The following is a 25,272-nucleotide window of genomic DNA, read 5'->3' on the forward strand; positions in this document are numbered from 1 at the left end:
CAACGAAGTCATCACGTTCATGCAAAGACTTTCAGTTATGCAATGAGACTTCCTCCCCTCCTCTCCTGTCTCCCCACCCTTGTTCTGGGGAGTCCCTCTACCCTCTGAAATAGATTTGTGGTGCATGAGGGGCCTGCAGGGAGAAGAAGAGGAAGTCCCGTTGTGTGGGCAAAAGGCCCTTGCACAGACAGGATGACTTTGTTGAATGCAGCCCAATCATCTAGTCATTGTGAATACATGTTTCATGGCGGAAAGAGGAATCCTGCAAAGTGAGCAGGAAATGTCATTGCAGACCTCTTTGAAACATCACCATTATGAGTCTGAATACGCTTTTAGGATAGTGAGAACAGATTAACCATCTATGTCTGTAAACAAAGATCTGGTAGGACCTGTGTACCCCTGGACTATGGTTGTGGCGCTCATATTGCTTTTCAGGCTGAGGGAGCCGGCATTTGTCCACAGACAGCTTTCCAGGTCATGTGGCCAGCATGACTAAACAACTTCTGGCACAACAGGACTCAGTGATGAGTGCCCGATTGCATGGAAAAGCTGTTTCCTTCCCACTGCAACGGTACCTATTTATCTACTTGCCCTGGCGTGCTTTCAATCTGCTAGGTTGGCAGGAGTTGGGACTGAGCAATGGGAGCTCACCCCGTCATGTGGATTCGAACTGCTGACCTTCTGATTAGCAAGCCCAAGAGGCTCAGTGGTTTAGACCACAGTGCCACCCAAGAATGCATCCATCCACCCATCAAATCATGCTTTTAGAATTCCACTTTCCAGTTACACTGTGGCCTCTTCAGCAGGGGTTGGAAGCCCTTTTACTTAGGAGAGCTGCATGCCCTCTGGGACGATTTGTTGTGTGAGCATTGGTGCAAGGCAACACCTTCTCTCTCTTTCTCTCTCTCTCTTTGCCACCCTTCTCGGTTGTGGCACCCTCCCTTCATATGTCAAGGAGGTAAAGAATTACACAACTTTTAGAAGACATCTGAAGGAACCCCTGTATTAGGAGGTTTTTAACACTTGATGTTTTTATTTTTTATTTAGATATGCTCTAAGCATATCTTATGCTTCGAATCCCTGCGACGGGGTGAGCTCCTGTTGCTCGGTCCCTGCTCCTGCCAACCTAGCAGTTCGAAAGCACGTCAAAGTGCAAGTAGATAAATAGGTACCGCTCCAGCGGGAAGGTAAACGGCGTTTCCATGCGCTGCTCTGGTTCACCAGAAGCGGCTTAGTCATGCTGGCTACATGACCCGGAAGCTGTACACCGGCTCCCTCGGCCAATAAAGCAAGATGAGCACCGCAACCCCAGAGTCGACCCCTAATGGTCAGGGGTCCCTTTACCTTTAAGCCCGCCAGAATGACTGAGAAAACCTGGCCAGATGGGCAGGGTATAATAATAATAGTAATAATAATAATAATAATAATAATAATAATAATAATTAATTGTTGTTGTTGTTGTTGTTGTTGTTGTTGTTGTTTCTGCCCTACCCTTAGCACACTTCCAGGAGCAGAACAGGTCACTCTTGCCAGAGGTCTGAATTTTTGTAGAAAGCTTGCCCCCTCCTTCCATTGCTCCATCCAGGCTCTTCCCAGCCATGTGAAATGAGGTCAAGGACCATTGAGATGCAGTTACCCAACCCAGCACAGCAATGCTTTGAGAGACTAGGTTGAAGGAAGGTCTTTATCCCTTAGCAACGAAACCAGTCGCAGAGCAATAGCAACCACAGAAAAAGCTGAAAACCAGGTGCGAGCTGCCTGATTGCTGCAAACAAGCAGACCCTGAGAAACGGGCAACCTTTCCCACATGGAAAGCTGGTCAACTGTACTCATCCAGACTGTGATACATTTCTCCTGGAAACAAACGACCTGACCTAAAGAATAAAGGAAACATAAAACCCAACCACAAGCTTTTAAAAAAGCAATGCATAGATTCCCTACAGGCAAGAGGTACAGCTGCATCTTACCACAAAAAGGGTGGTGATGCTGGGAGTTTAGCAACCAGTATGTATCCATCACAAAAGATAATAAGGAACAGTGGTGTTCTCTGGAACAAGCATATGTTAAATGACTATAAAAGCTAGTTCCTATAAAGTTCCATCACACGGAGGCGGGTTAGACGGCACACCATATGCATTCAAAGGACAATGGGATTATGCCTGAGAGCAATGACACCCCCTTTTCCTGAGACGGGCCATGTTGTTCTGTTGGCTAGCCATGCATCCTGCCCAATGGTCACGCCTTCCACCATTTGCATGTTTAGCATGCTTGAAAAGAGGTACTACTGGGGGGGAACAATGTTCTCCTCTCTCCACTCACCCCGGCAGGAGTACTTTCTGGAGGAAGACATCTGGATCCACAGCAACAAGAATCAGCAGCTGAGCTTTGAATTGATCAGCTGGAACGGCCCTAAATATATTTGTTTACATAAAATATTTTTTACATAAAAAAGCAAACAAAATAGAGAAAACATGTCTAAATTGTTATTATCTTATACAGTGCAATTCTGGGCATTTCTACTTAGAAGCAAGCCACACTGAGTTAATAGGACTTATGCCCCGATATGTATGTGTAGGATTGCAGTCATAGTGACTCCTAGTTTTATGGCATATAGTGAGTGCAGTGATATATTACTTCTTTCTGGTGTTTTATCACTAGGGGAAACTCACCAGCCTTTTATGCTCAACCTAACTTTCAGTAATTGACCATGGTTGTAAAATGTCTCCAACAGGCAAATACACACTGTTGCTCCACATCACTCTCATGGACTGAAAATGCCAATTATTTTTCACATTCTATGTACGTCATTCAGTATTTGGAATTGCTCCCTATCTTGCCCAGAGTATCAGTTGGGATGGACAAAACTGCCCTTTGGCCAGGTCACTGTTTGGTTTAGGACATCCCGTTTGTTTGGATGCAGTGATCTGATGACGCCCACCATGCCTACCGTCATTTTAAAATGTAAACAGGGTCTGGCATCTTGTGACCTTATGGCCAGAAGAGCCTCACCTGAGTAATGTAAACAAGGCTATTTTGAAAGTGGGCTTTTAGGCTTTAATCTCTCTTCCAGGAACAAAGGAATTTTGGTGTTCTTTAGGGAGAGCAATTTATGGTAGACCTTCCTGCTTGTAACAATATAAGTCAATAAACTAAGGTTACCAGATTTTTTTCAATCAATCCGGGGACACCTTAGTAATTAATTAATTACTACACGTTCAGGACGTTGATGCTGCAGCAACGGCAGTGGCAGAGGGGCGGCCGCCGCCTTGACCTCAACCGCCACGTTTCCCCTTCCTCCGAGGCTTCTATCTCCTTTCTCCATGAGCCTGGGCAGCCCCTGAGTTGTTGGTTCTTTGGTGGTGGTGGGTCAGGCATGGAAGGCGGAGGAGGGCCGAGAGCAGCAGCAGCGGCAAGGCTCGGGCAGTGCGATGCCTCCCTTCCCATCGGAGCAGCCCCAATCCCATTCCTACTTGCGTGCAAGCAGGAGGGAGCAGGGATCCCTCAGCTGGGAAGGGAGGCTTCCCATTGCCTGAGAGATCTCTGCCCCCTCCTGTGAAGAATCCCTTCCCAGCTGAGAGATCCCCGCCCCGCTCCTGCTTGCACGCAAGTAGGAGTTGGGAGGCTGCTCCAATAGGCAGCATGAAGCCTCCCTTCACAGCTTAGTTGCTGGGGTCAGGGAAGGTGGCGGCAGCCCGGAAGCTGCATCTTAGAGCCCCTGCACCACCATCATATGGGGACTTCCGAGCAGCTCCTGCAGCCAGCCAGAGCCAACTGCTCCAGTCTGCTGAGACTGCCACTGCTGCGTTCCCTGGGGACATTAGATGAAATCCGGAGACATTCCGGGGATGGAATTTGTCCGGGGATTTATTCGCAAATCCGGGGACTGTCCCTGGGAAATGGGGGTGTCTGGTAACCCTACAATAAACTCCACTTTATCACTTCTACAATTCCAGTGAAGTGGGGGGCAGGGGCCCGTTTTGGGGGTTTTAATCCATGATAAAAAGTATCCTCTTTGGGGAAAATAGGCAGAAGAGATTTTATTTCATAAGATAAAGCTTGTTGCTTCTGAAATCTAGTGAGGTAACAACCAAGGTTTCAGGCTGTTGAAAGAGGTGATCAGACGGATCAACCTCAAACGCATTTCCTTTAAAATCCCCGGGCAGAATTATTGGATTGTGCATTCAGAAATTTACATGGTTGCTTCCCACAAATATAGCAAGTGCATACTCTATGGGTGGAATCATCCATCATAGTGCTCTCTCTAATTCTGCCAGTACAAGGATTTCTTCTTGTATAATGGAAGTCCCGCCCCCCCATCCCCTTATCATTTGTTCTAGGGGTTCCACCAACCCCATGGAACAGATTTGGGTAGGTTGCAGGGCAAGTTGGGGGCGGGGAGAAGAGGGGGGTCCCATTTTGCAAGTGGAAATCAGTGTGCTGACACGGGACACAATAGTTGAATACTCCTTTTTGGGTTGTATCCAATGGTAGTTCCACTAGGAGCAGATCCTTTGAAAATAATGGACATTACTAACCTAGGTCTATGAATTTCAATGGGTATACTCTGGGTATAACATAGTTGGATACAACTCTTATCTGTTGTGCATAGCTGCAGAGTTTCTCATAATATGAACATGCAATTATGTTCTTTTTAAACAGCATGTATGAAGCACAAAGGATTGTATGATTCTTTGTCAATAGAGGCAAGCATGCTCCAGTATCTCCTGTGCAAGAACTGTTACTAAGAAGTTGTACTACATACAACCACATACAAAAGTGAGACCGCCTCCTGGCATTCCCATCATCGGTTGCACCCACTGCCCCTCGATGCCCCTAGATAGTCCTCCTAATATTTGACAATTAACAACTTAATGGATGCACCAGCAGTTCTCAGGGTATGTCAACATGACAGCTGAGTTGAGACCACCACAAAAGCTCCCTTTTCACCCATTTTTTGTGTTGCTGATTTCTCAAACTGAGCTTATCTGCAAACAATAGGGCATTCCAAATCTGTTTCCCTAGACACCAATCCGCAAGAAAACATCTCCAGCCAAATTATTCAGCTGTAGTTTAGAACTTCTTTGGCAAGACTTCCTTTTAGTAAGCAATGTGCTATCTTTATGGAACAGACCCAAAGAACACAATAATGTACACGAAAAGCTAAGATCTTTTTCTTTCTGTCTTTTTGCTAAGGTGGAGGCTGAGTACTTCTGTCAGTGCTCCCTCCCCTAAGTTATATCTGAATCCTTGAAAATATTTTCCCAGGGTCATAACCACATGCAGGAAATTTGGGTGTGCTTTATCCCTTTGCTCCACCTATTCATCTTGGAAAGGACGCTGGAGCTCAAATGTTGATGTGTCACCGCTACTGACAGGTGAGGAAAAGGGCTGGGGCACAATGCAGCTGCAGGCACAATATCATAACCATTAAAAACAGAGGCATTTATTTATAAATTAACTTTATTATATACCCAGCGTACGAGAAATATATTAAAAGATACCCTTCGTTGAAAAATCCAACACTATTGTCTCAAAAGCAAACCATAATTGTGAGGAAAAGTTCGATTTTTTTTCAAAATGAATAAAATACTTTTATTTTTCTCTTTTTTCCAAGTATCTTTTGATATTTATATATTAAGCTCTGCAAATCTCTATATAATATAGATTGGATACTATAAAATACAGTTCTCTGTTCTTATATAATTTGCATTCAGTAGTTGCACGCACACATACAATACAAAGAGTGAAGTCCAAGCAATGGGCTCCCTGCTTATTTATTGTGCTCACCTTCTGAGATCCTCTGCCAAGGACATAAACAAGATGACCTGCATTTGAGTTCTGCAATACCAGTCATACTTATATCCCCTACTAGCCTTAATAGTGAAAAATGTTGCCCAGTGTTCCATACAGAGAAAGAACAATGGCTTTCTTCTGCTAACAGTGTTCCACTCTTACAGATCACATACACCTAGCCATATTGATTCAGTTCATTGCATTCCATATCCTGCAAATATAAATCTACCGATGGACAGCTGGCATTATTGCTCATTGAAGTTTTAGTAATATATTTCTTTAATGCAAGACAGAAATATGCTGAAACTCGATAACCCTTAACTACAGCAGAGATCTGAAAAGCAAAATGCATGTAGGCTCCACATTTTTACAAATGTTGCATATTAGAGATTTATGGCAGAAAATGTGATAGGAGAAAACTCACTTCTCTTCCAACAAAGGCAAGGAATAAGAACAGCCCTTTGGGAGAGGGAAATAAGCAAAAGAATGACATGAAGCATAGAAAATTCTCTGCCATTGTAAGGGAAGGACTGCACAAACTGGAAAGTACATAATTGCATACATGAACAGTGAGGCTAACAGGAGTACCTGTTCTCTTATGCATACGGTTGCATTCTGAAGTTCTACATCTGTCTATTCTTCAATTATATTAGCAAACAAGTTTTTTTTCTCGCTTTTGAGCTATAAGGCTATAAAGGTTGCAATTTCAACCTATTGTACAGGGCTTCGGTGTTAGATATGTCAGGTAGTATCTATTGATACTGAAATTGAATATTCTACAACAAAATTATCTTAAACAGTACAGTACTTGTATCGAGTTTAGAAAATGCAGCTATTCTCTGCTTCAACCATATATATATATGCACACACACTACCTATAGACAGTTTTCTTGCAGTGTAAAAAAGGAAGTTTCAGCACAAAGTAGATGGTCATATCCTTAGAAGGCTTAAAAACGTCTAATCTGATCTCACTAAAGGCCTTGGGACAAGTTTCCATTTAAAACTCTTCCGTCTTTGTGGACATGTCTACTTCTTGCTGCATTTCTTAATGTTTTGGTTGTCGGCTTTGTGCATTTCCTGTACATACATGCGCTCAGAAAATAAGACTGAGCACACATACAAGCTGGAAAATAGTAAGGTTGTTCTTCAAGCAGCACACTGCTGTAAATTTGCACATGAGAAGGCACAGCCACTTGGTGCTTATAATTGCACATTGAAACTGCTTGAAAGAAAGGGAGCTGCATCCCTTCTAATGCCTGTCCAAACATTGTAAGGGGGAATTGTAGGGAAGTTTGTACCTCTTCAATGAGGTATTCACTTTCCCAGGACAAAACCTGAAAGCGGAGCAGTAATTAGCAACATTACTGCATGCTCCAAGGCGCGACTCACAAAACAACTAGTCCATGCTACACTGTGAATCCTCTTTGGCTCGTTGATGTTTTGTTTTTGCAGGACCCTCATTAGGGGCATAGTAAAACAAGTGACCTACTATTCGCTTTCACCTACTTCTGGCTGATAGACCAGGCCTGTAAAAGTGCTGGTTGCTACTGGTTAAAACAAACAGGTTTCCATCCACATTCATTTAAATACTCATCACAACTTGGAGGAACAGACTCAGGGGCAAAGGCCTGCTATCCACTCCAGCTGGCCCTATCACAGCAAAAGGATGGGCTGGATATGACCCACCGCTCTTTAACTAACACACACTTCCATAATGGAGGTTGGGTGATGTGTCAAATGGAAAGATGGTCGAGTACATGTGACATGTAAATCAGAGCAAAATCACTGAAGTAATGAGATATTAGGAGACTGCTGTATATACAGTACAGTTCTGCAATGAATGAACTACAGCCTGCTCCCTCAGAAAGAAGGAGGGATATTATTCAAACCTATTTTAACAAAGCACTAAGTGGAGATTAATAACCCATAGTGCTAAATACCCTTTTGTTATGAGGTTCCCCACTGCATGTAAGTTGACAATTATTTTAGTGTGATTATATAACAAAAATACATTGGCACACACAAGGCCTCGTTTTGATACACAAAAAAACTGATAGTGCAGAATATCCCTAAAAGGTTCTGTGGGTTTTTTTAACATATAAGGTAGAAGGCAATTTAGAATAACATTCTTTAAGAGTCATCTAGGAAAATAAGCTTTGTGAGAAACTATCTTCCTTCTACAGCTCTGTCTTGTCTGGTTGGGCAGAAGTCGCGCTAATGCTTCCTTCTTCAGCATGATTCTTGTCTGCAGACTCAAAAGACAATGAAGCTGAATTTATGCAGTATCGTTTGCCAGATGGACGAGGCCCATCGTCAAAAATATGTCCAAGGTGAGCACCACACTGAAATAGAAGAGCATAATTTGTATTCATTAGTAAGTATCAATAAGCATAATGAAAACACTTACAACAACCTGTAATAGTATATGGGCTTCTCTTTGAGAGTCACAGATACGGGCTTCGTTTTGAAGTTTAAATTTAATCAGGAGGTAAAGCATTTGAGGGTCAACCATTGCCTTTTTTCTAGTTGCTAGTAATGTGAAAATATAAGCGGTCATCCAAGAGAAGTCTGGTTTTTACAAATGGACTTCAGACATGCACAGTTTGATGCCAACATCTGAAAAGAGAATGTGCTTATCACGCAGGCTTAGAGTCACCAAAGCATGTGAAGTACCATTGCTAAGTTGTGGTATCAAAACCTGAACATGCCAAAAGGCAGGTTGAGGCCTGAACAACATATTCTGACTAAATACTCTTTAAAAAGAAAAAAAAAAATCCAAAATATTTAGTATAGCAATACCTTTATTAGGCCAACCAAGTTAACATCTACATGAAACTGATGAGTGGGGTCATTCAGAGTTTTGGAGTACACAATATGTCCACAATATGCTAATGACACACAGCTCTGCTTCTCCTTTACATCTGCAGGTGAGGCAGTGGATGTGCTGGACCATTGTTTTGCCTCGGTAATGGATTGGGTGAGAGCCAACAATTTGAAGCTCAATCCAGATAAAACTGAGGTGGTCTGCCCATTTTGCATTGTTCAAGTAAATGCATCAGTATTGGTCATAATCTTTAAAAAAATCAAAGGTAGAAAGATTTTGATGATTGGTGTTTAAGACTGAACATACTGAATTATGTGTTTAATTTTAATTGAATTCACACAATATTGAAGGGTGTGTGCGTGTATGCATGCAAATTTGTTTAATGATTTGAATTCTTCATAATAAAATTATTTAAACATTTTTTTAAAAAAAGACTGGCAACTGAAATAAAAGGCAGGAGCAAGAGTGAGCCCACAAGGCCAGAAAGGAGCAAGTTTGCATGGGCTTTATCTTTTCCTTGTAGCAAAACTTTTTAACAGCTTTTGATGTCAGCTCAGGTCATGGAAGAAGAATCCAAAGAATTATGTACACATGCTAGGCAAAAAGAATTTGTCTAATCAAACATGTAACTTTCAGGTTACAAATACTTATTAATGCTTCTGTGACTCATGTTGGGGGGAAACACCTTGTACATCTGTAAGCAAATTCTTAGAAGAGAGTTCCCAGGTGTTGTTATCAGAGTCATTTTCCCTCCAGGGCCTTTGAACTCCAGTAACATGACACTGTGAAGCAAACTTAAAATACTGAAGATACCACAGGATGATTCCAGGGCAAGCAAGTGATCAATCAGGAATAAAGAAACAAAGCAAGAATCACAACAGAAGGGAATTTCTGGAATGGCAGACAATTACACATGTATGAAGTGTGGTTTCAGTCTACTACCCCTACATTTCCTTGCAGAAAGTTAATGACCGTAATTTTCTTCTGAAACTCCAATGTGAAAGAAGTTAAGCAGCAATTGGATGCCTGACCAATTTAGCTTTCCCTCTTAAAAACAACAACAAAAAAAAAACAGATTTTCCAAATAACTCTTTGCATCAGCCCGCTTCAACTTGATCAGCTTGATCAACCCGGAAATGCGATGCCTCATAGTATTGGTCAACCTTATATCAATTGCGTTTGTAGCCCACACATAAAAGAATTTTCACACTGGAGTTCCGCTGAAGACTCAGTTCATACTTGCTAAAATCTCGTATGCAAAGAGAGGTCTTGTAGTCACAGCTGCACGGAGGGAGGGAGGACCACACAATGCAGCTTCCCAGGGGTGATCACGGAACACAGGACACTACACACACACACACACCAATGCACCACTATGTTCAAGAGAAGCTGTGCGGATGGGGCAGTGGGCTCATATATTACAGCTCTCCAAGTAGCTGCAACGTTAGGTCTGCACCATGGTGGTGGTTAATTTATGTAAAATGGGCTGCAGGGTGCTATTCAACTAAGTTTTACTCACAGCAGACCCACTGCTATTAATGGAGTTAAGTTAGCCATCTCCTGTCATTTCAATAGGTCTACCTTGAATAAACCTTAGTTAGCTACCATACTGAGAGTTTGCAAAAATTTCAGCCTTTACCATAAGCAGGAAAGTAGAGAGATTGCAAACTGGACTGACTGCTAGGAGCGATAATTGTGTCACTTTTCAACTTGTACAACCCTAGTGGCATGCTGTAGATATGGGCTGAGTGGATCTAGAACTGCAGAGAATTCGGCACATGTATTTGTGTGAATATCTCAATGAATGTGTAGTGTGCAAGTTGTCCCACACTTACAGTGCCACTGCTAAGCTGCCAGACATGAGCTGAACACTGGTTTGGTAAGACAAGCATATGACTACTGTGCCATATTCTGAATTCAGTTCTCAAACCACGTTTGTCTACTGTACATTCCGGTTTGGACATGGAAATTAGCTGTCTGCCAACTGAGAACGTATTTCACCTCTCAGAGTTCCTGACTTTACACACAATAATCCCATTACTATGAGATAAAGAAAGATCTGTGCAGATGGTTGCCAGTGATTTAGTCACAGCACATCAATGTGCAACCCATTTTTTGTGATTAAACAGTGTTATTGGCTTCTACAGGTACAATGTAATAGCTGCAGAGGTCTCCAAGGGAAATAGCCCTTGAATAGGAAAGGAAGGAAGAATGTGTAACCAATTTAATATTACTCCCTAAGTGCACCTGCAATTAACATTTTCTTGTCACAAATATTTGACTTTTCTCATATTTCCACAGTGATGTATTTCTAACAAAACCGTGAAAGCTGTTTCGCAGACAATATTTAGGATGCTTTTGTTTTATACGAAGGCAATTTTCTTCCAAAGCACTTATTTGTATCCTAAATCAATGACATTCCAAAGGAAGATGTTCGCACAGGAGCAAAACAGGTGTTAGAATGTTTATGGGAAGTGTACTTAATTCTTTCATCTGCTGGATTCTGCCCCCCACCCCTAAAAGGGGAAAAAATAAAATAAAAGGATTTTGCTCTCCGCTTTAACCAAGTAAACTCCCAATGCAATTCTGATTTGTAATAAAACAATAGCATTTTGCAGCTGGATGTATGATTCATATTGTTAGATTCATGGAGATGGGAATAAATGACTGAATAATGGATGCATTGTATGGTGTGGTAATGTCAGGGAACTGCCATCAGGGCCGGAGGGAGAGAGCGGGCTCCAGAGGGATTCCAGAGAGCGTCCCGGGAGAGGGAGAGGCAGCCCATCTTCTGGGGAAGGGAATCAGCGTAGCACCAGTGGAGAAGGGGGGCAGATGGGGGAATCGGCGAGGCAGTCCCATGACTCCTCACCGGGGACCAGCGGGGAGAGTAAGGGTCCTCCGCTGCCCACACCCTCCCTGCGCAGAAGACTTCCGTGCAGGGAGAGTAGGAGGAGACCAGGCGTCAAAGAGCTTCTTTGCTGGAAGAAGTTCAAGAAACGCCCACTGACGGATTCTGCCAGCGATTGAGACAGCCACGGGTGAGTGGCTGTCCAGACAGAAAAGGTTCAGAAAAGGGTGGCTTACAATAAAAGCTGCAAGCCATATATGCAAATAATATAACAGAACCATAAAACGTAACACAGCATAAAACCAGAAACAGAGAATAAAATAAAAATAGCAAATGCAGAACAGCACCAGAAATTCCAGAGATCTTCAATAAATATATGCTATCACTAAAGGGCTTTTTGTGTTAAAAGTAACAAAAGTTTTAGTATAGTTTACTACTTGATATTATTGTGAGCTGCCTCGGGACTTGTTTGCAGTGAAAGGCAAAATACAAATCCCAGAAACAGGCAAACATCTAATTATAAAGTGACATTAATACAAATACAGTGGTACCTCGGGTTACATACGCTTCAGGTTACATACGCTTCAGGTTACAGACTCCGCTAACCCAGAAATATTACCTCAGGTTAAGAACTTTGCTTCAGGATGAGAACAGAAATTGTGCTCCGGTGGCCCATTAGCTAAAGTGGTGCTTCAGGTTAAGAACAGTTTCGGGTTAAGAACTGACCTCTGGAACGAATTAAGTTCTTAACCTGAGGTACCACTGTATGATTAAAAGTTTACCTGTTTAAGTGCAGTATACCACCGAATACAAATACAACTATGGCTTGGATCTCAGATAACATTTCAATCTAGATATAGCTGGGCGCTAACCTATTGAACACTGTTTTGCAGCAGATTGAAAGTTCTTCCCCCAAAAAACCCTCCTGGAAAGAGTAATTGAAAGTGGCCACACAATATGTTGGCCCCTTGCTTATTCAGAGAGCTCATTTATCCCAATTTTCTTCCAGATTCCCAGTTGGTCTAAAGCAAACAAAGCAGGAGATCAGACTTTAAGTTCTGATTAAAACTGGTGCATTCTCGGTGGAAGAAACTAGCTGCAGGTTAGCCAAGCGTCTCCTTCACTAACTGCCAGGTCAACAACCCTTCTCCCCTGATAAGTTAGTTAGGACTGAGCCATTAAGGCAACAGAAGGCTGGTGATGACAAAGAATGAAAGGAGACGGAACGAGAAAGATAATGGGAAACTGACAAGTGTCTGGTATTATTATTCACTTGCTTATTTGGGCAGATGGGACATAGAGGTGGCCGGAAAGATACCTTGACCATTGTCACTATTGATCCTCAGCAAATGCTCTGTGATGCAATCTGCAGATATAGAGTCAATTCAACGTTCGTCTAGACTATCTGCATTTAGGCTTAAGAGAACAGAGTTCAGAGGTGAACTTTGAAGAGATGCCTTCCTGGAAGACCATTTCTGTAGGCTACAGCCCTCTGATGTCATTTATACATGCTCTGTTAAATAATGCTTAACCTAGATAACAATACAGATTCTCATTAGCACTTTGACTTTCGTTTTTATCCACCAGCTGTCATGCCTGTGGCTCATCATGCAACCCTAATGAGCCTTTTTGGCAACTAAGAATTTTGCAGAACTTCAGATGTAAAGAAACTACACGCACTACGTTTTCGGCAACCTTTTAACATGAGAATGACCTATTTGTGTCTGAACTGACCTGACTGCAGCTTGTCTCAACCCTGTGCATCCCATAGGAGTAGTCATCAGTGAATGTAATTCTGTCAGAAGCCATCACATCATAGAATGAAGGCCAACCTGGAAAAAAACAAAAGGATGAACAATAGCAGCAACAACCTGTGACAATTTCTGCATCAGATAGGATTTTTCAAGTTTCAATCACAAATAGAATTGTCAGTGATCTAACAAGCTCTAGATGATAACGTCCATTGGCTGGCAAGGTAAAGCAGCAAGTTTCCAATTGCAAATATATTCTTCTTTTTAGCCTACAGAATCCTATGCAACCTGAAAATGTGCAAATCTACAACCGTGTACTAATACACTTTGTCCAATAGAACAGTTTTATCCAAGAAATTTTGAATTTCTTGAAAAGTGTACACCTAAAATAGGAAGTTAACAGGGCCCTTTGTCATGGAGCTAAATTAATAAGTTGCAAGCAAATTCTAGAAGGGCATAATTTTCCTTGGATTGTTTGTTTGTTTGTTTGTTTGTTTGTTTGTTTGTTTGTTTGTTGAAAGACCTCTTCCACTTTTAAAAGCAGTGGGTGATAGTAAGGTGTGCCATTCTGCCATTTTCTTTCTGGTATGAAAATGTGTAAGACCAGCATTACTCTGATACAAGAGCCAAGTAGGAACACTTGGCTCTTGTATCACAGAATCTCTACAACCATCTCCACCTACTACTATGAATGCTTTGAAACAGGACTGGGGACCTTCTGCCTTTCAGATGTTGTTGGATTACAGTTCTTATCATCCCTGGCTATTGGTCATGCTGCCTGGTCCTGATGGGAATTGGAGTTCAACAAGACACGAAGGGCTACTGTTTTCCCATCCCTACTATAAAAGCAACTCCTTGTCAATAAGAACACTGAGGAGAACAAATTAAATTTGAGCAGATCATAATTTTACTAAGCAAAGACCTACTATTTCCAAATAGTATGTAAAGTTCATTCGAGGTCCAATGAATCAGATGAAGAATTGATCCAGTGCAGTTTCCCAAGCAGAGTGGGAAGTCAGCAAAGTTGCTTGTTTTCTAAAGTAGTTGATTGCTGTCAAGGCAGCAAAGACTGAAGGATCAGCCAGACTTCTGCTTGTCCTGCCACTTTCCCCAGGAAAAAAACCACTATTTACCGCTGAATTGGAGCAAATGTCAATTGGGTTTTCCATAGATTGACGTTTGCTCTGAATCAGCACTAAAGAGCAGCTTTTCCAGGGGAAAGCAGTGGGGGGGGGGGAAACGGGACTGAAAACTGCTCAGACCTGTGCCTAGAAAGCACGGTTCAAGTGGAAAACCACTTGGGCCTGTGCTTTCTGGGCAGGGGGAAAGAGGACGTGTGGATCAGCCTTTAGGGTTTGTATCCAGCAAGGTTGTCCTAGTCACACAAGGACTTTTGCTTGCTCAATGGATCTTTCTCTCTCTCTCCTCCCCCCATGCTCCTTCAATCAATTTTGGGCTTCCCCTTCTGAAGATTGAGGGGCTAGGGGGCACACAAGGAGAGGAGTGGGAAGAGAAGTTCCATTGAGGAAGTAGAAGGCCTTGGGAAAATGAGATGACTTTTTTTTTGAAAGATATAATCCAATCATACATATATATATATATATATATATGTAGATGTATATGTATATACCGTATTTTTCGCCCTATAGGACGCACTTTTTCCCCTCCAAAAATGAAGCTTGGAGAGCGAGAGGGGTCAGTGCGCACCGACTCCTCTCGCTCTCCAGGCTTCAGGAAGCTATCAGCAAGCCTGGGGAGCCCACGGGAGTTCCCGCGGGGCTCCCCACGCTGCGGATAGCAGCCTGCCGCCCGGCGTGACAAATGCCCTGAAGCAGAGCGCCCCGCGCGCTGGGCAGACATCGGCCAGCCCCACAAGCTCGGGGGACAGCGGGGAGGTGCAGTGCCGCCATCCTGCTGTTCCCCGACCTGGTTTGGGGGGGGGAATAAAGGGGAAATTTTTTTCCTTTATTCCCCACCCCAAAAAAATTAGGTGCGTCCGATGGGACGGAGTGTCCAATGGGTCGAAAAATACGGTCTACACTCAGAGCCTGCAATCATATTACATTAGAAAAATGTTAATCAAACTCTCTTATCCAGTCTCCACTATTTCCTGAAAGCATGCTGCTAATGACTTCATGAAATTATGCCATACAAAAGACAGGGGGGGGGCTGCTTTCAGAGACAGGTATTTTGCAGATGTGCTTAATTTTTTTAAATATTTTAAAGCAAAATGGTGCAAAAGTCATCAAAAGTTCTCAACATAGGTTGAATACAATCTGTTTCAGATGTAATTGAAACCAAGTTAAAACAAGATGAAAAACTGAAAGAGTGTATTTTAAAAGGACTCATAAAAAAAAACTTGAATAAAGAAACACACTAAATTAAATTTCATATCTTCCAGCCACTTCCAATATAGTCAATATAGCCCATGTGTAGAAACTAATGGAAAGACTGTGCCTCATTCTTACCCAGCTGCGTAAAACTAATTATTTAGGATCATAGCCTAAGAGTATCTACCAATTACATCAGAATGAGAAGAGCAGGGTCATTTGGGCTCTCTGAAGAAGATGCAGACCAAAATGACTGGACAACACAAAACATCTTGAAACATAAACTCTAAAGATTCCTCTATTCCTGCCAAGCCAATGGAAAGGAGCCAGAGAACATAATCTTCCACAAACATTCACATCTTCCAGGAGGATAAAGTATCCCTAATAATTGCTTCTGGTTTGGACCAGTACTTTATTGCTATAAACTGACAACAGCACTTTGGAAGAAGAATGCCTTTATCATTTGGGGAGGAAGACTAGTTCAGTGCTGAAGAAATCCTCAAAGAGAACATCCTTCACCACACAACAAGAGGCAAACTTCAAAGGCTGAAATGAAAAGACTGGAGCAATCTCTGTCTTATGGGAAAAGTTATATTGTTCAAAAGAACTAGAAGATGGATGAGTTTCTTTCCAGTTCTGATACTGATAATCAATTGCTCATTCCCCTTACTTGTAGCCTCTTACTTTTGTCCCCTGCAAAGGCATAAAGAAATATACATATATTACCCCATCCACATTATGAACATGAAATCAGCTGAAAAAATATACTGAACTATCAGAAAATACTCCACTGCAAAAAAAATTATTTCATTTTCTATTTCTTATTCAGTTTCTTTGTCAGTAAGGCAACTGCTCTTTCAAGGCATGGACTGCATTATAGCTTGGAAATATAGAATAGTGAATCCATATTGACCATATAAATGTAATCTGTCTCATTGTGAATCTATTTTCCAGTACATTTAGTGAGGAAAGCACTAATATGCAAACTCAGTCCAGCAGGTTAATCAATATTTGTTTTATGGAAACAAACCATGATGTTTGTTGTTGTCTTATAAACCATAGCTTTTTTAAAAAACTATGGTTTGGCATTATGTCCAAACCCAACAGCCTTGCTTAACAATGGTTTGTTTTACCACCTGGCCACAACTGTTTGTCAGGCTACAAAAACACAAGTCAAGAGTAGCTAGAAAACAAAATAAGCTTTGGGAGAAACAAACCATGGCTTGCTTGCCTGCTCATCTGTGAGATGACTCATGGTTTGCTGAAGAACCTGCTGGATTAAGAGGCACAAATCCTGAAGTGAATATGACCGAACACAAGTGAGAGCACATAACTGTTGCCTCCTCCATGGGATCCTCAAAGACCTTCATAAGTTCATGACATTTTTGTATAGCTTTTTTTTAAAAAAAAAACAGCAACAAAATGGGATGGAACTGTCTGGCATCAAACAGAAAAAGGTGATCCATCAGTCCCTGTCCTCTTTGCTGGCTCCTCAAAGGTATTTGGTTGATCGCTGCAGGAAATAGGATGGTGGGCTAGAGACACCTTTGCTCTGATCTAACAAGGTTCTTAATCTCTCCAGCAACAGCACACTCAATGGCTACCACTGGAAAATATGCTGCAAAGTAATTGCCTTGAGAGGTTTCAGACTAGGAACATGAAGGTAGTTTATGTCTGGAGATGAATTGACAACATTGGAAGCAGCACAAGGAGGCAAAATTGGGAATTGTACTTGTGGGGAGCAGGGACACCCTGCATAAATTTTAGCTACATGTCTGAATCTCAAATTTTATGAGGAAAGCCCATTTCTCTCTCTCTCCTTTCAATAACAAGGAAATAAAAACTGTAGGGATTATATTTCTTTCTTCACTTCCCTTTCTGATGAATGTGCTAAGAGATCTAACAAAAATAGTTTGTCAGGATTCATTTCTTTGGCTCAGTTCTCAGTAGGATAACACTTGTTTTAAAAGGGACTTAAAAGTGCAAGATTTTACATGTGGTTTGCTCAGAAAAGTGAGATTGACAAGAGCAATTTAGACACCCTTGGGGAATGAAAATATCCTCTGCTTCTTTTCAGAGATTAAACACATTAATACGTACAATACTATCACAATTATAATATATTTAATAAACTCTGCCAGCATCTGCCAGTCTTCAAAATGTATCAGAATTGGTGACAGTAAAATTATATCACCCCAATATATTAACTTCTATTTATTATACAAATGCACTAATCCTGTTGTTGGGAGGGAATACAGTGGTACCTCAGGTTACAAACGCTTCATGTTACATATGCTTCAGGTTACAGACTCTGCTAACGCAGAAATATTACCTCAGGTTAAGAACTTTGCTTCAGGATGAGAACAGAAATCGTGCAATGGCGGCCCATTCACTAAAGTGGTGCTTCAGAACAGTTAAGAACAGTGCTTTAAAAACAGTTTCAGGTTAAGAACAGACCTCCAGAACGAATTAAGTACTTAACCTGAGGTACCACTGTATCTTGCCAGTTTCTACCATTAATTGCATACTTTACAGCTTAGGGGGAACCCGCTTCATTTCAGCAAAAGCATTATATTCGCCTCGTCCACTTCTGTTTGATCTCTCGTGTTACTTTAAATCACAGGGAAGATTTTTAAAAATAGAACGTAAAATGTAAGTCAGTTGTATATCATAAATATCAAAGGATCCCAATGGCACTGTGTAGAAATATAACCCTAAGCTGTAATTTTGAAGTGCCATTTAAAAATGTATGAAATAGTTTTTAAAAATTTACTGGTGACCTGGTAACCTCAATCCAAAAACATTCAGTGTTGAACAATATTTTTGTTACTATCCCAAAAAGCAGTTCAACTGAAAAACAAAACAAAACCTGTCACGCTGCCCATGTTTATTTTTTTAAATGAATTACTCACTAGCTCCAGGATGCTATAAAACTACTGCAGCTTCTATAGTTAATATTGTCCATATTAAAACACCATCTATAGGACCCTCTGCAGATATTTAAGCCTTAGTCTACACTACCTTATCAACACAACACATGTGAAACATGAAATCCTATCATTTAAATCAAATCAATGACAAACCTAATTTTGTAAGTAAATTTCTCATTCACATAAATGCAACATTAGCTTCTTTTGCATGTTGCCATCACACTGCACAGCCACTAGGTGTATGCAGTAGCCAAAGTCAAGCACTTCTTAGCCATACCGATTCAAAGGGGAAGCATTTAGAATACGTGGATTCATCACTTGAAACCCATCTAACTCAAAAAATATAGCTTCTCAAACGCTTTGTTCTTTACTCTCCAACTGTCCTCTAATTTAGCAGAGACAATCTTGATTTCCAGTGCCTTTTGTCCCAGAGAACCCTGTGCAATTTTAAAGACGCAGCTACTTTTCTCTTTGCACTTCTCATGTAACAGGAATATATAACATGTAGAAGCTATAGAACTCGCTACTTAGAGAAATCACAGGGATATTTGGAAACCGATTGATAAGGGGAAGCCTTGTGGAAATATTGGACTCCTTGTCTGATGGTAGCTAGGGGGAAAGGGGAAGGGGCTGAGTTTGGGGTATACTCTGTGTTAGCTGGGTCCTAGGCCAAGTGGCCCATTACATTTTTATTCAGAAGGCAGTCCCAGTGAGTTCCATGGGAATCATTTCAAGCATATGTGCACACCTTTGCAATCTCAAATTGAATTCTAAGCATCAGAGACAGAAACATGCAAACTGAGTAAGAATAGTTAGCCCAACGAATTCTTAAGTGTGGTGATGAGAGATGATAAAGAAACAAAAGTAGTGAATGTATACAATGGACAATGTTGCCTGCTAATCATACTACCACCAACACCCTTAATAACAATTAACCAACAATTAAGGGTTGCCATACAGTGGTACCTCGAGTTACAGGCGCTTCAGGTTACAGACACTTCAGGTTACAGACTCCGCTAACCCAGAAATAGTACCTCGAGTTAAGAACTTTGCTTCAGGATGAGAAGAGAAATAGCATGGCAGCAGCGCGAGGCGCCATTAGCTAAAGTGGTACCTCAGGTTAAGAACAGTTTCAGGTTAAGAACGGACCTCCAGAATGAATTAAGTTCTTAACCCGAGGTACCACTGTATTTCAAAAGGTTAAAGTGGCCATACGCCTGTATTTTTCCGGACATTTAAGTGATTTCTGCCTGGACACTGTTTCCGACGACCAAATACCGCCTATGTCCAGGAAATGCCTGTCATATGGCAACCCTAGTGTTGTCTCTTTTTGTTTAACAGTTCAGCAAATGTGGTTCCCAAAAATTAACAAGGGAGAATAGTAGATGATGACATCTGTAGTCAAGATTGATTATGGAAGTCAACCACATTAATTAAAAATTAAGAAAATGAGTCATTGCTACTTGCAATACAGAAGGTGGCTATCATGAGGGGACTAAGAAAAAGCCACTTCACATGATAATAGTGTAAAAAATAATGGATAATTTTTCTGCACTAATTATTCAAGAAGATTGTATAACTTTATCTACGGCAGTTGGATTACTTCTAGAGGTCAAAGCAAGGAGGAACATTTATTTCCCCAGTTTCTTTTCCATTGTCAAACATGAAACATCATCAAGCTTTTAAAAATCGTATCCATTTTTCTGTTCTTACCCTGAAGGAGTGAAGAAAATGAAAATGTACAGAAGAGTTTCTACAGAGTTATGTAGTAATGGCCCCAGTATCACTTCAGAGAAGGGATTCCAAAAGTGAGTTATCACATACAATGCTGGTTACCCATTCCCATGATGGACTTGTTCAAATAAACAACTTGTATTCACATGAAGGGCTTAGCAGAATTTAGGTAAAGGAGCAATTTATGTAGCATAATCTGGAAGCTTTAGAAAACTCTCAAAATAGCTAGCATGGAGCTGCTTCCATCTGGTGGCAACTGCCTACATTTTTAAACGAAAGCTAGCACGCATGCTATAAAAAGACTGATGTGCATTGTCTATGTTCCTGTCTCCACCTGCTGATAGGGAAAGAAAATCAATCCAGGTCAATATATGTTTTTAAAGATAGATCCCACCACTAAACTGCAGCTTCAAGAAATGGAACATTATCTGTTGCAACTGAAGTTGTTTTAACTGCTTTTAGTTCAGCTGATTTTTTTTTAAACATTAACCATGAAAAATAAGAAATTAACACTAGACTTGTATGTAATACCATTCCCAGATTCAAACATTTCAGTTTGTATCTGATTCAAGTAACATTAGTCTCTTATAAGAGGCTACTCAAAGAGGAATCTGTAAAAAAGTGTAAACAGAAGAATGAAAATTCCATATGGATTTTTTTTAAAAAACCAACACATTTAACCTGCATTTTGTTCTGAAAGCAGATCCATCAAAGCCGTATAAAATAACTTAAATTTAAACTGTTTAAATATGCACACATATACACATAAAAGATAGGCAGTATCAATTAAAAACAAATAGAACATATAGCAGCCACATGCACAAAATACAGTACTCCTGATATAGTAAACCACCCCAAACAACACAGCTTTCACTGTTTTCTTTTTTCAGAGGGAATTGCGCAGGGATGAAGCCGCCACCACAAAGATACTCTGATTACCACTAACTGTGGCTTATTACCACTACCTGTGGCTAAGTCTAGATTTGCAGTGTAAGAATGGCATGTACCAAGGCGGCAGATACACCCTTTGATGCTGCTCCAGATAGGAAACTCCCTACAATTGAAGAATAGCTCATGAAGGAGAAAGATTATAGCCTAATATTTTGATTGCCATGCTAGCTTTCTACTTGAGGGGATTCTTTAATATAGAGGAGCTCTAAAAAGAAATGTGAACTTCTATCTGCCTTCAGAAACAACGCAGCCCGATGAATCACCTTGCAGCGTGAACCACTATATTTCGCTGCATGTATGTATAAGGGTAAAGGGACCCCTGACCATTAGGTCCATTCGTGGCCGACTCTGGGGTTGCGGCGCTCATCTCGCTTTATTGGCCGAGGTAGCCGGCGTACAACTTCTGGGTCATGTGGCCAGCATGACTAAGCCGCTTCTGGCGAACCAGAGCAGTGCACGGAAACGCCGTTTACCTTCCCGCCAGAGCAGTACCTATTTATCTACTTGCACTTTGATGTGCTTTCGAACTGCTAGGTTGACAGGAGCAGGGACTGAGCAACGGGAGCCCACCCCGTCACGGGGATTCGAACCGCCAACCTTCTGATTGGCAAGTCCTAGGCTCTGCGGTTTAACCCACAGAGCCGCCCGCGTCCCGCATGTATGTATACATCAGGCCCAAACTTTTGGTGAATTCTGACTAGGGCCCCATCATATGATCTTATTGTACGAAGGATTTATATGGGAGAAGTTATTCCCTAAAGCTCTCTGGCCCCAGATGACTTAGATTTTTCCTGCAAATATCTACTGAGAATGCAGGTATGTACAACATGGAAGGTTTCAGTCCAGGGGCAGCTGGATCTGGCCCAGCAAGCTGCGGGAAGTGGCCTGCCAGCACCTACAGCTTTATCTCCTAATTTGATCAGGAGATAAAATTCCTTTGCTTGTAAAAAAACAAAAACCAGTAGGAGAGACATTTTAAGATCAGAGATAACGCAGTCTGCCTGCTCTTTGAGAGTCAAAAGCAGCCTTTCATCCAAGTATTGGAATGGGAGTAGGGGAAAAGGCTACCTTTTACTTTGCACAAAATGATCTGTGTGAAACAGGGGTGTGAAAGTGGGTCTAGCTGGCCGGCAGAAGGGATCCTTATCTCCCAAACAGGTCAGGTTTGACAGGGGGCCGGCCACACAACCGTCAGTCACCTGACATCACAATGATCTATAGCACTCTGCAAGCCTGGACAATCAGCTGATTGCCAGCATTTGCACTGAGTTATATATTAGTGGCCTCCAGGCTTCTGAACAGAATAAAACAACTGATCACCAGTAGACCATCAGTCAGGATATCATCTCCGTGACAGAAAATGGCTGCAATGACGTGCTTCATGCAACCTATTTTGTATCTCCTACTCATGCAGTTGTGAAGTGTGGTAATTGTGTGTTAATGACTTGAACAGTATGGTTGGTTGCAAGGTCTGTGAGCTTCGTTATTTTTCTTACAAGTAATTTGCAAGTCATGATTATTGTAGTTATACTTATGTAACTGTTATGTTATATGTATGTTAAGGCTATAATATGTTTTTGATAACCCATGGGATCACACCCTGTTCTTGTAGGTGAGATACAGTTGACCCAATTATTTTCCCCCCTTTTGTTTTGCTAGAAAACGACATTTTTCAGCAAATGCATACTATCATTCTTGCATATGGTATCATGCTTAATATCTTCCCTCAGTTATTTTATTTTTATGGCTTTCTTGGGGTATATTTGAGCCCCAAACCAGATTGATACAGTAAATTTTTCTATCGGCACTTTCAACAGAGGGTTAAAAGTACATCTGGAAATATTGTTACCTGTAGCATGATCATCTCAAACTCAAGGATGTTCAAATATATCACACAACTGATAACTAATAACAGTTAAGTGCAGTCACCTTATACAACCGGAGATATACATCCATGAAAAATTCCTTGCATAAGCCAGCCTTGCTCACATTACAATCACTCCATACATTTCCGGAACTCACATGTCAAGATGTATCATCCTCAAATCACTCAGCCTTGCAAAGAAAAACACACTAAAATTCTGGTATTCCGACCTATCTGAATTTTATCTGCTTCCCCCCTCCCTGAAAAATGTCATGAAAGAGAAAAAGAGTGTACATAATGGGCATAAAAGCATTCTTCACCAATTGCTAAATGGGCCAATATAGTTGTAACTTTAGCTTTCTCTTATATAACAAGTGAGTGATGGAAACCTGATGGGACAAGCCTGGAAGCCACATACTAATAGTAAATGACTTTGGTTCATTCAAACTAAAATATGCACATCTAGCTTCTGGGAAACACGCTAAGCAGCCAAGTGAAGATGTTATTGAAAGGAAGAGGTTAAAAAGATTAAGAAAATATCTGAATAAAACCACCATGGGAGAGGCACCAAAAAGGATCAATTTTCTTGAGAAACGGGAGTAAATCTGTGACCTGGCTCCCCAGGTATTACAAGAAAACTTCAGAAACTGCTTCAACAAACCCAGCTAAAACTACAAAGACATGAAATTCCTTTCTTACACAATAAATTCTTTGGGGAATAAAAGAGTTGTATGACTCAGAAGATGAAAATCTCCATGAATACTCAACTAATCTAATGAGCTATTGTCGCTAGGAAAGGAGGTTGATGAATTTAGTGCAGGGGAGCAAGAATTGAAATACAGCAGGAAATCAGACCAACCTGAGCCAATTTTCATTGGCCTTTATCTCTTTCACAAGGAAACTTCCACCCTTGGTAGCTTTTCGATTCAGGGAGTTTATTTGTGATGGTGGTAAAACTGGTAGGATAACTGAAATATAGGGAAGATGTCCTGGATCCAATTAAGTATAAATTATTGTGGTTATTGCTTCCCTTTCTGTCTCACCCTTCATCAGTTCATGATCCCAGGCTGGGCTACAACACAAAATATAATAACTGTAAATTCCAACTGCCAATAAAATGTGACAACTAAGAGTGGAATCCAAACCCGATCTACTTAGAAGTAAATCCAATTGAATTCAATGGGATTTATTCCCAGGTAAATGGGATTAGGATTACAGCCTAAAACAGTGCCAAGACTGCCTCATAGATCCATGCACAGAAAAAGATCATACAAATGGTGGAATCAGGTAACCTGGGAGCCATGCAGTAGCTGCTGCATTGCACCTGTGCTATAAACAGAATGATGCAATTATTTGCAATAATGAAAGATGAAGTTAGCACTCGCACGCTTGCTCAGAAATCCAGGAGAGCGGAAGCCATGTAATCAAAGGTTAGAAGTGTCATGTCATAGGCTTTTCTTTGGCTACTGTATGGCTTCTGAAGCCAACGCAAAATTAATCCCAAACTGCTGGCACACAAAAAGACAAGGATACTTAAGTAGTGTACGAATGTGATAGAAATATGCTTCTATATCATCTAGGAATGTGCTTGCTTTCTAATCCCCTCACAAAACTTTGGATATTTAAATTTTGAGTTTCCATATGGTCTTCTGAATCTTAATTAATTTGAAGGTGGATCTCAGATTAGAAACTCAGGGCCAACTGTATAAGACACTAAAAACCCATGAGTGGATTTTTTTTTGTCTTTTAAACTTTCTTTAAAAAGTTGTCATGGGGTCACCAAAGTTATAGAATTGTACAGTTGGAAGGTACACCAAGGGTCACTGAGTCTAACTCCCTGGAATGCAGAAATCACAGTGACAGAATCCCTGACAGATGGCCATGCAACCACTGCTTAAAAAACACCAACAAAGGAGAGTTTGTCACCTTCTGAGGGAGGTTGCTCCACTGTCAAATGGCTCTTGCCATCAGAAAGTTCTTCCCAGTGTATAGCAGGAATCCCCTTCCTTGTAATGTGAATCTGTTGGTCTCCATGTCCTCCCCTCTGGATCAGCAGGGCCATGCTGCTAAGGGCAGAGTCAAAAGTATTTTCTCCTGTACTGTTTTCCACAATGTACTGGGCCAAATTCAGATCAGGAAAATGGGATAGGGAAAAAAACCTGGTGCCATGGTATTGCTTCAAGGGCTACTTTTAAAATAAATTTAAAGAGCTGTGAAACAAGGGTCCTCAAAATCACATCTAGC

General features: G+C 41.2%; 1 protein-coding gene across 4 annotated transcripts in view; it reads right to left on the bottom strand.

Moving 5' to 3' along the window:
- Positions 1 to 5,442: 5,442 nt before the first annotated feature.
- Positions 5,443 to 25,272, bottom strand: part of MSRB3 (methionine sulfoxide reductase B3) — a 59,036-nt gene continuing 39,206 nt past the window's right edge. For all 4 annotated transcript variants that reach the window (XM_079994414.1, XM_079994415.1, XM_079994412.1 and 1 more), the window contains 2 exons: positions 13,203 to 13,300; positions 5,443 to 8,135 (listed from right to left, as the gene is read on the bottom strand). In XM_079994414.1, coding sequence (XP_079850540.1) covers positions 7,971 to 8,135; positions 13,203 to 13,300 — 263 coding nt within the window. In that variant the 3' untranslated portion in view covers positions 5,443 to 7,970. The remainder of the gene's footprint in view (positions 8,136 to 13,202; positions 13,301 to 25,272) is intronic.

The sequence above is a fragment of the Podarcis cretensis genome (genome assembly GCF_951804945.1).
Source record: "Podarcis cretensis genome assembly, chromosome: 10".
NCBI lineage: Eukaryota > Metazoa > Chordata > Lepidosauria > Squamata > Lacertidae > Podarcis > Podarcis cretensis.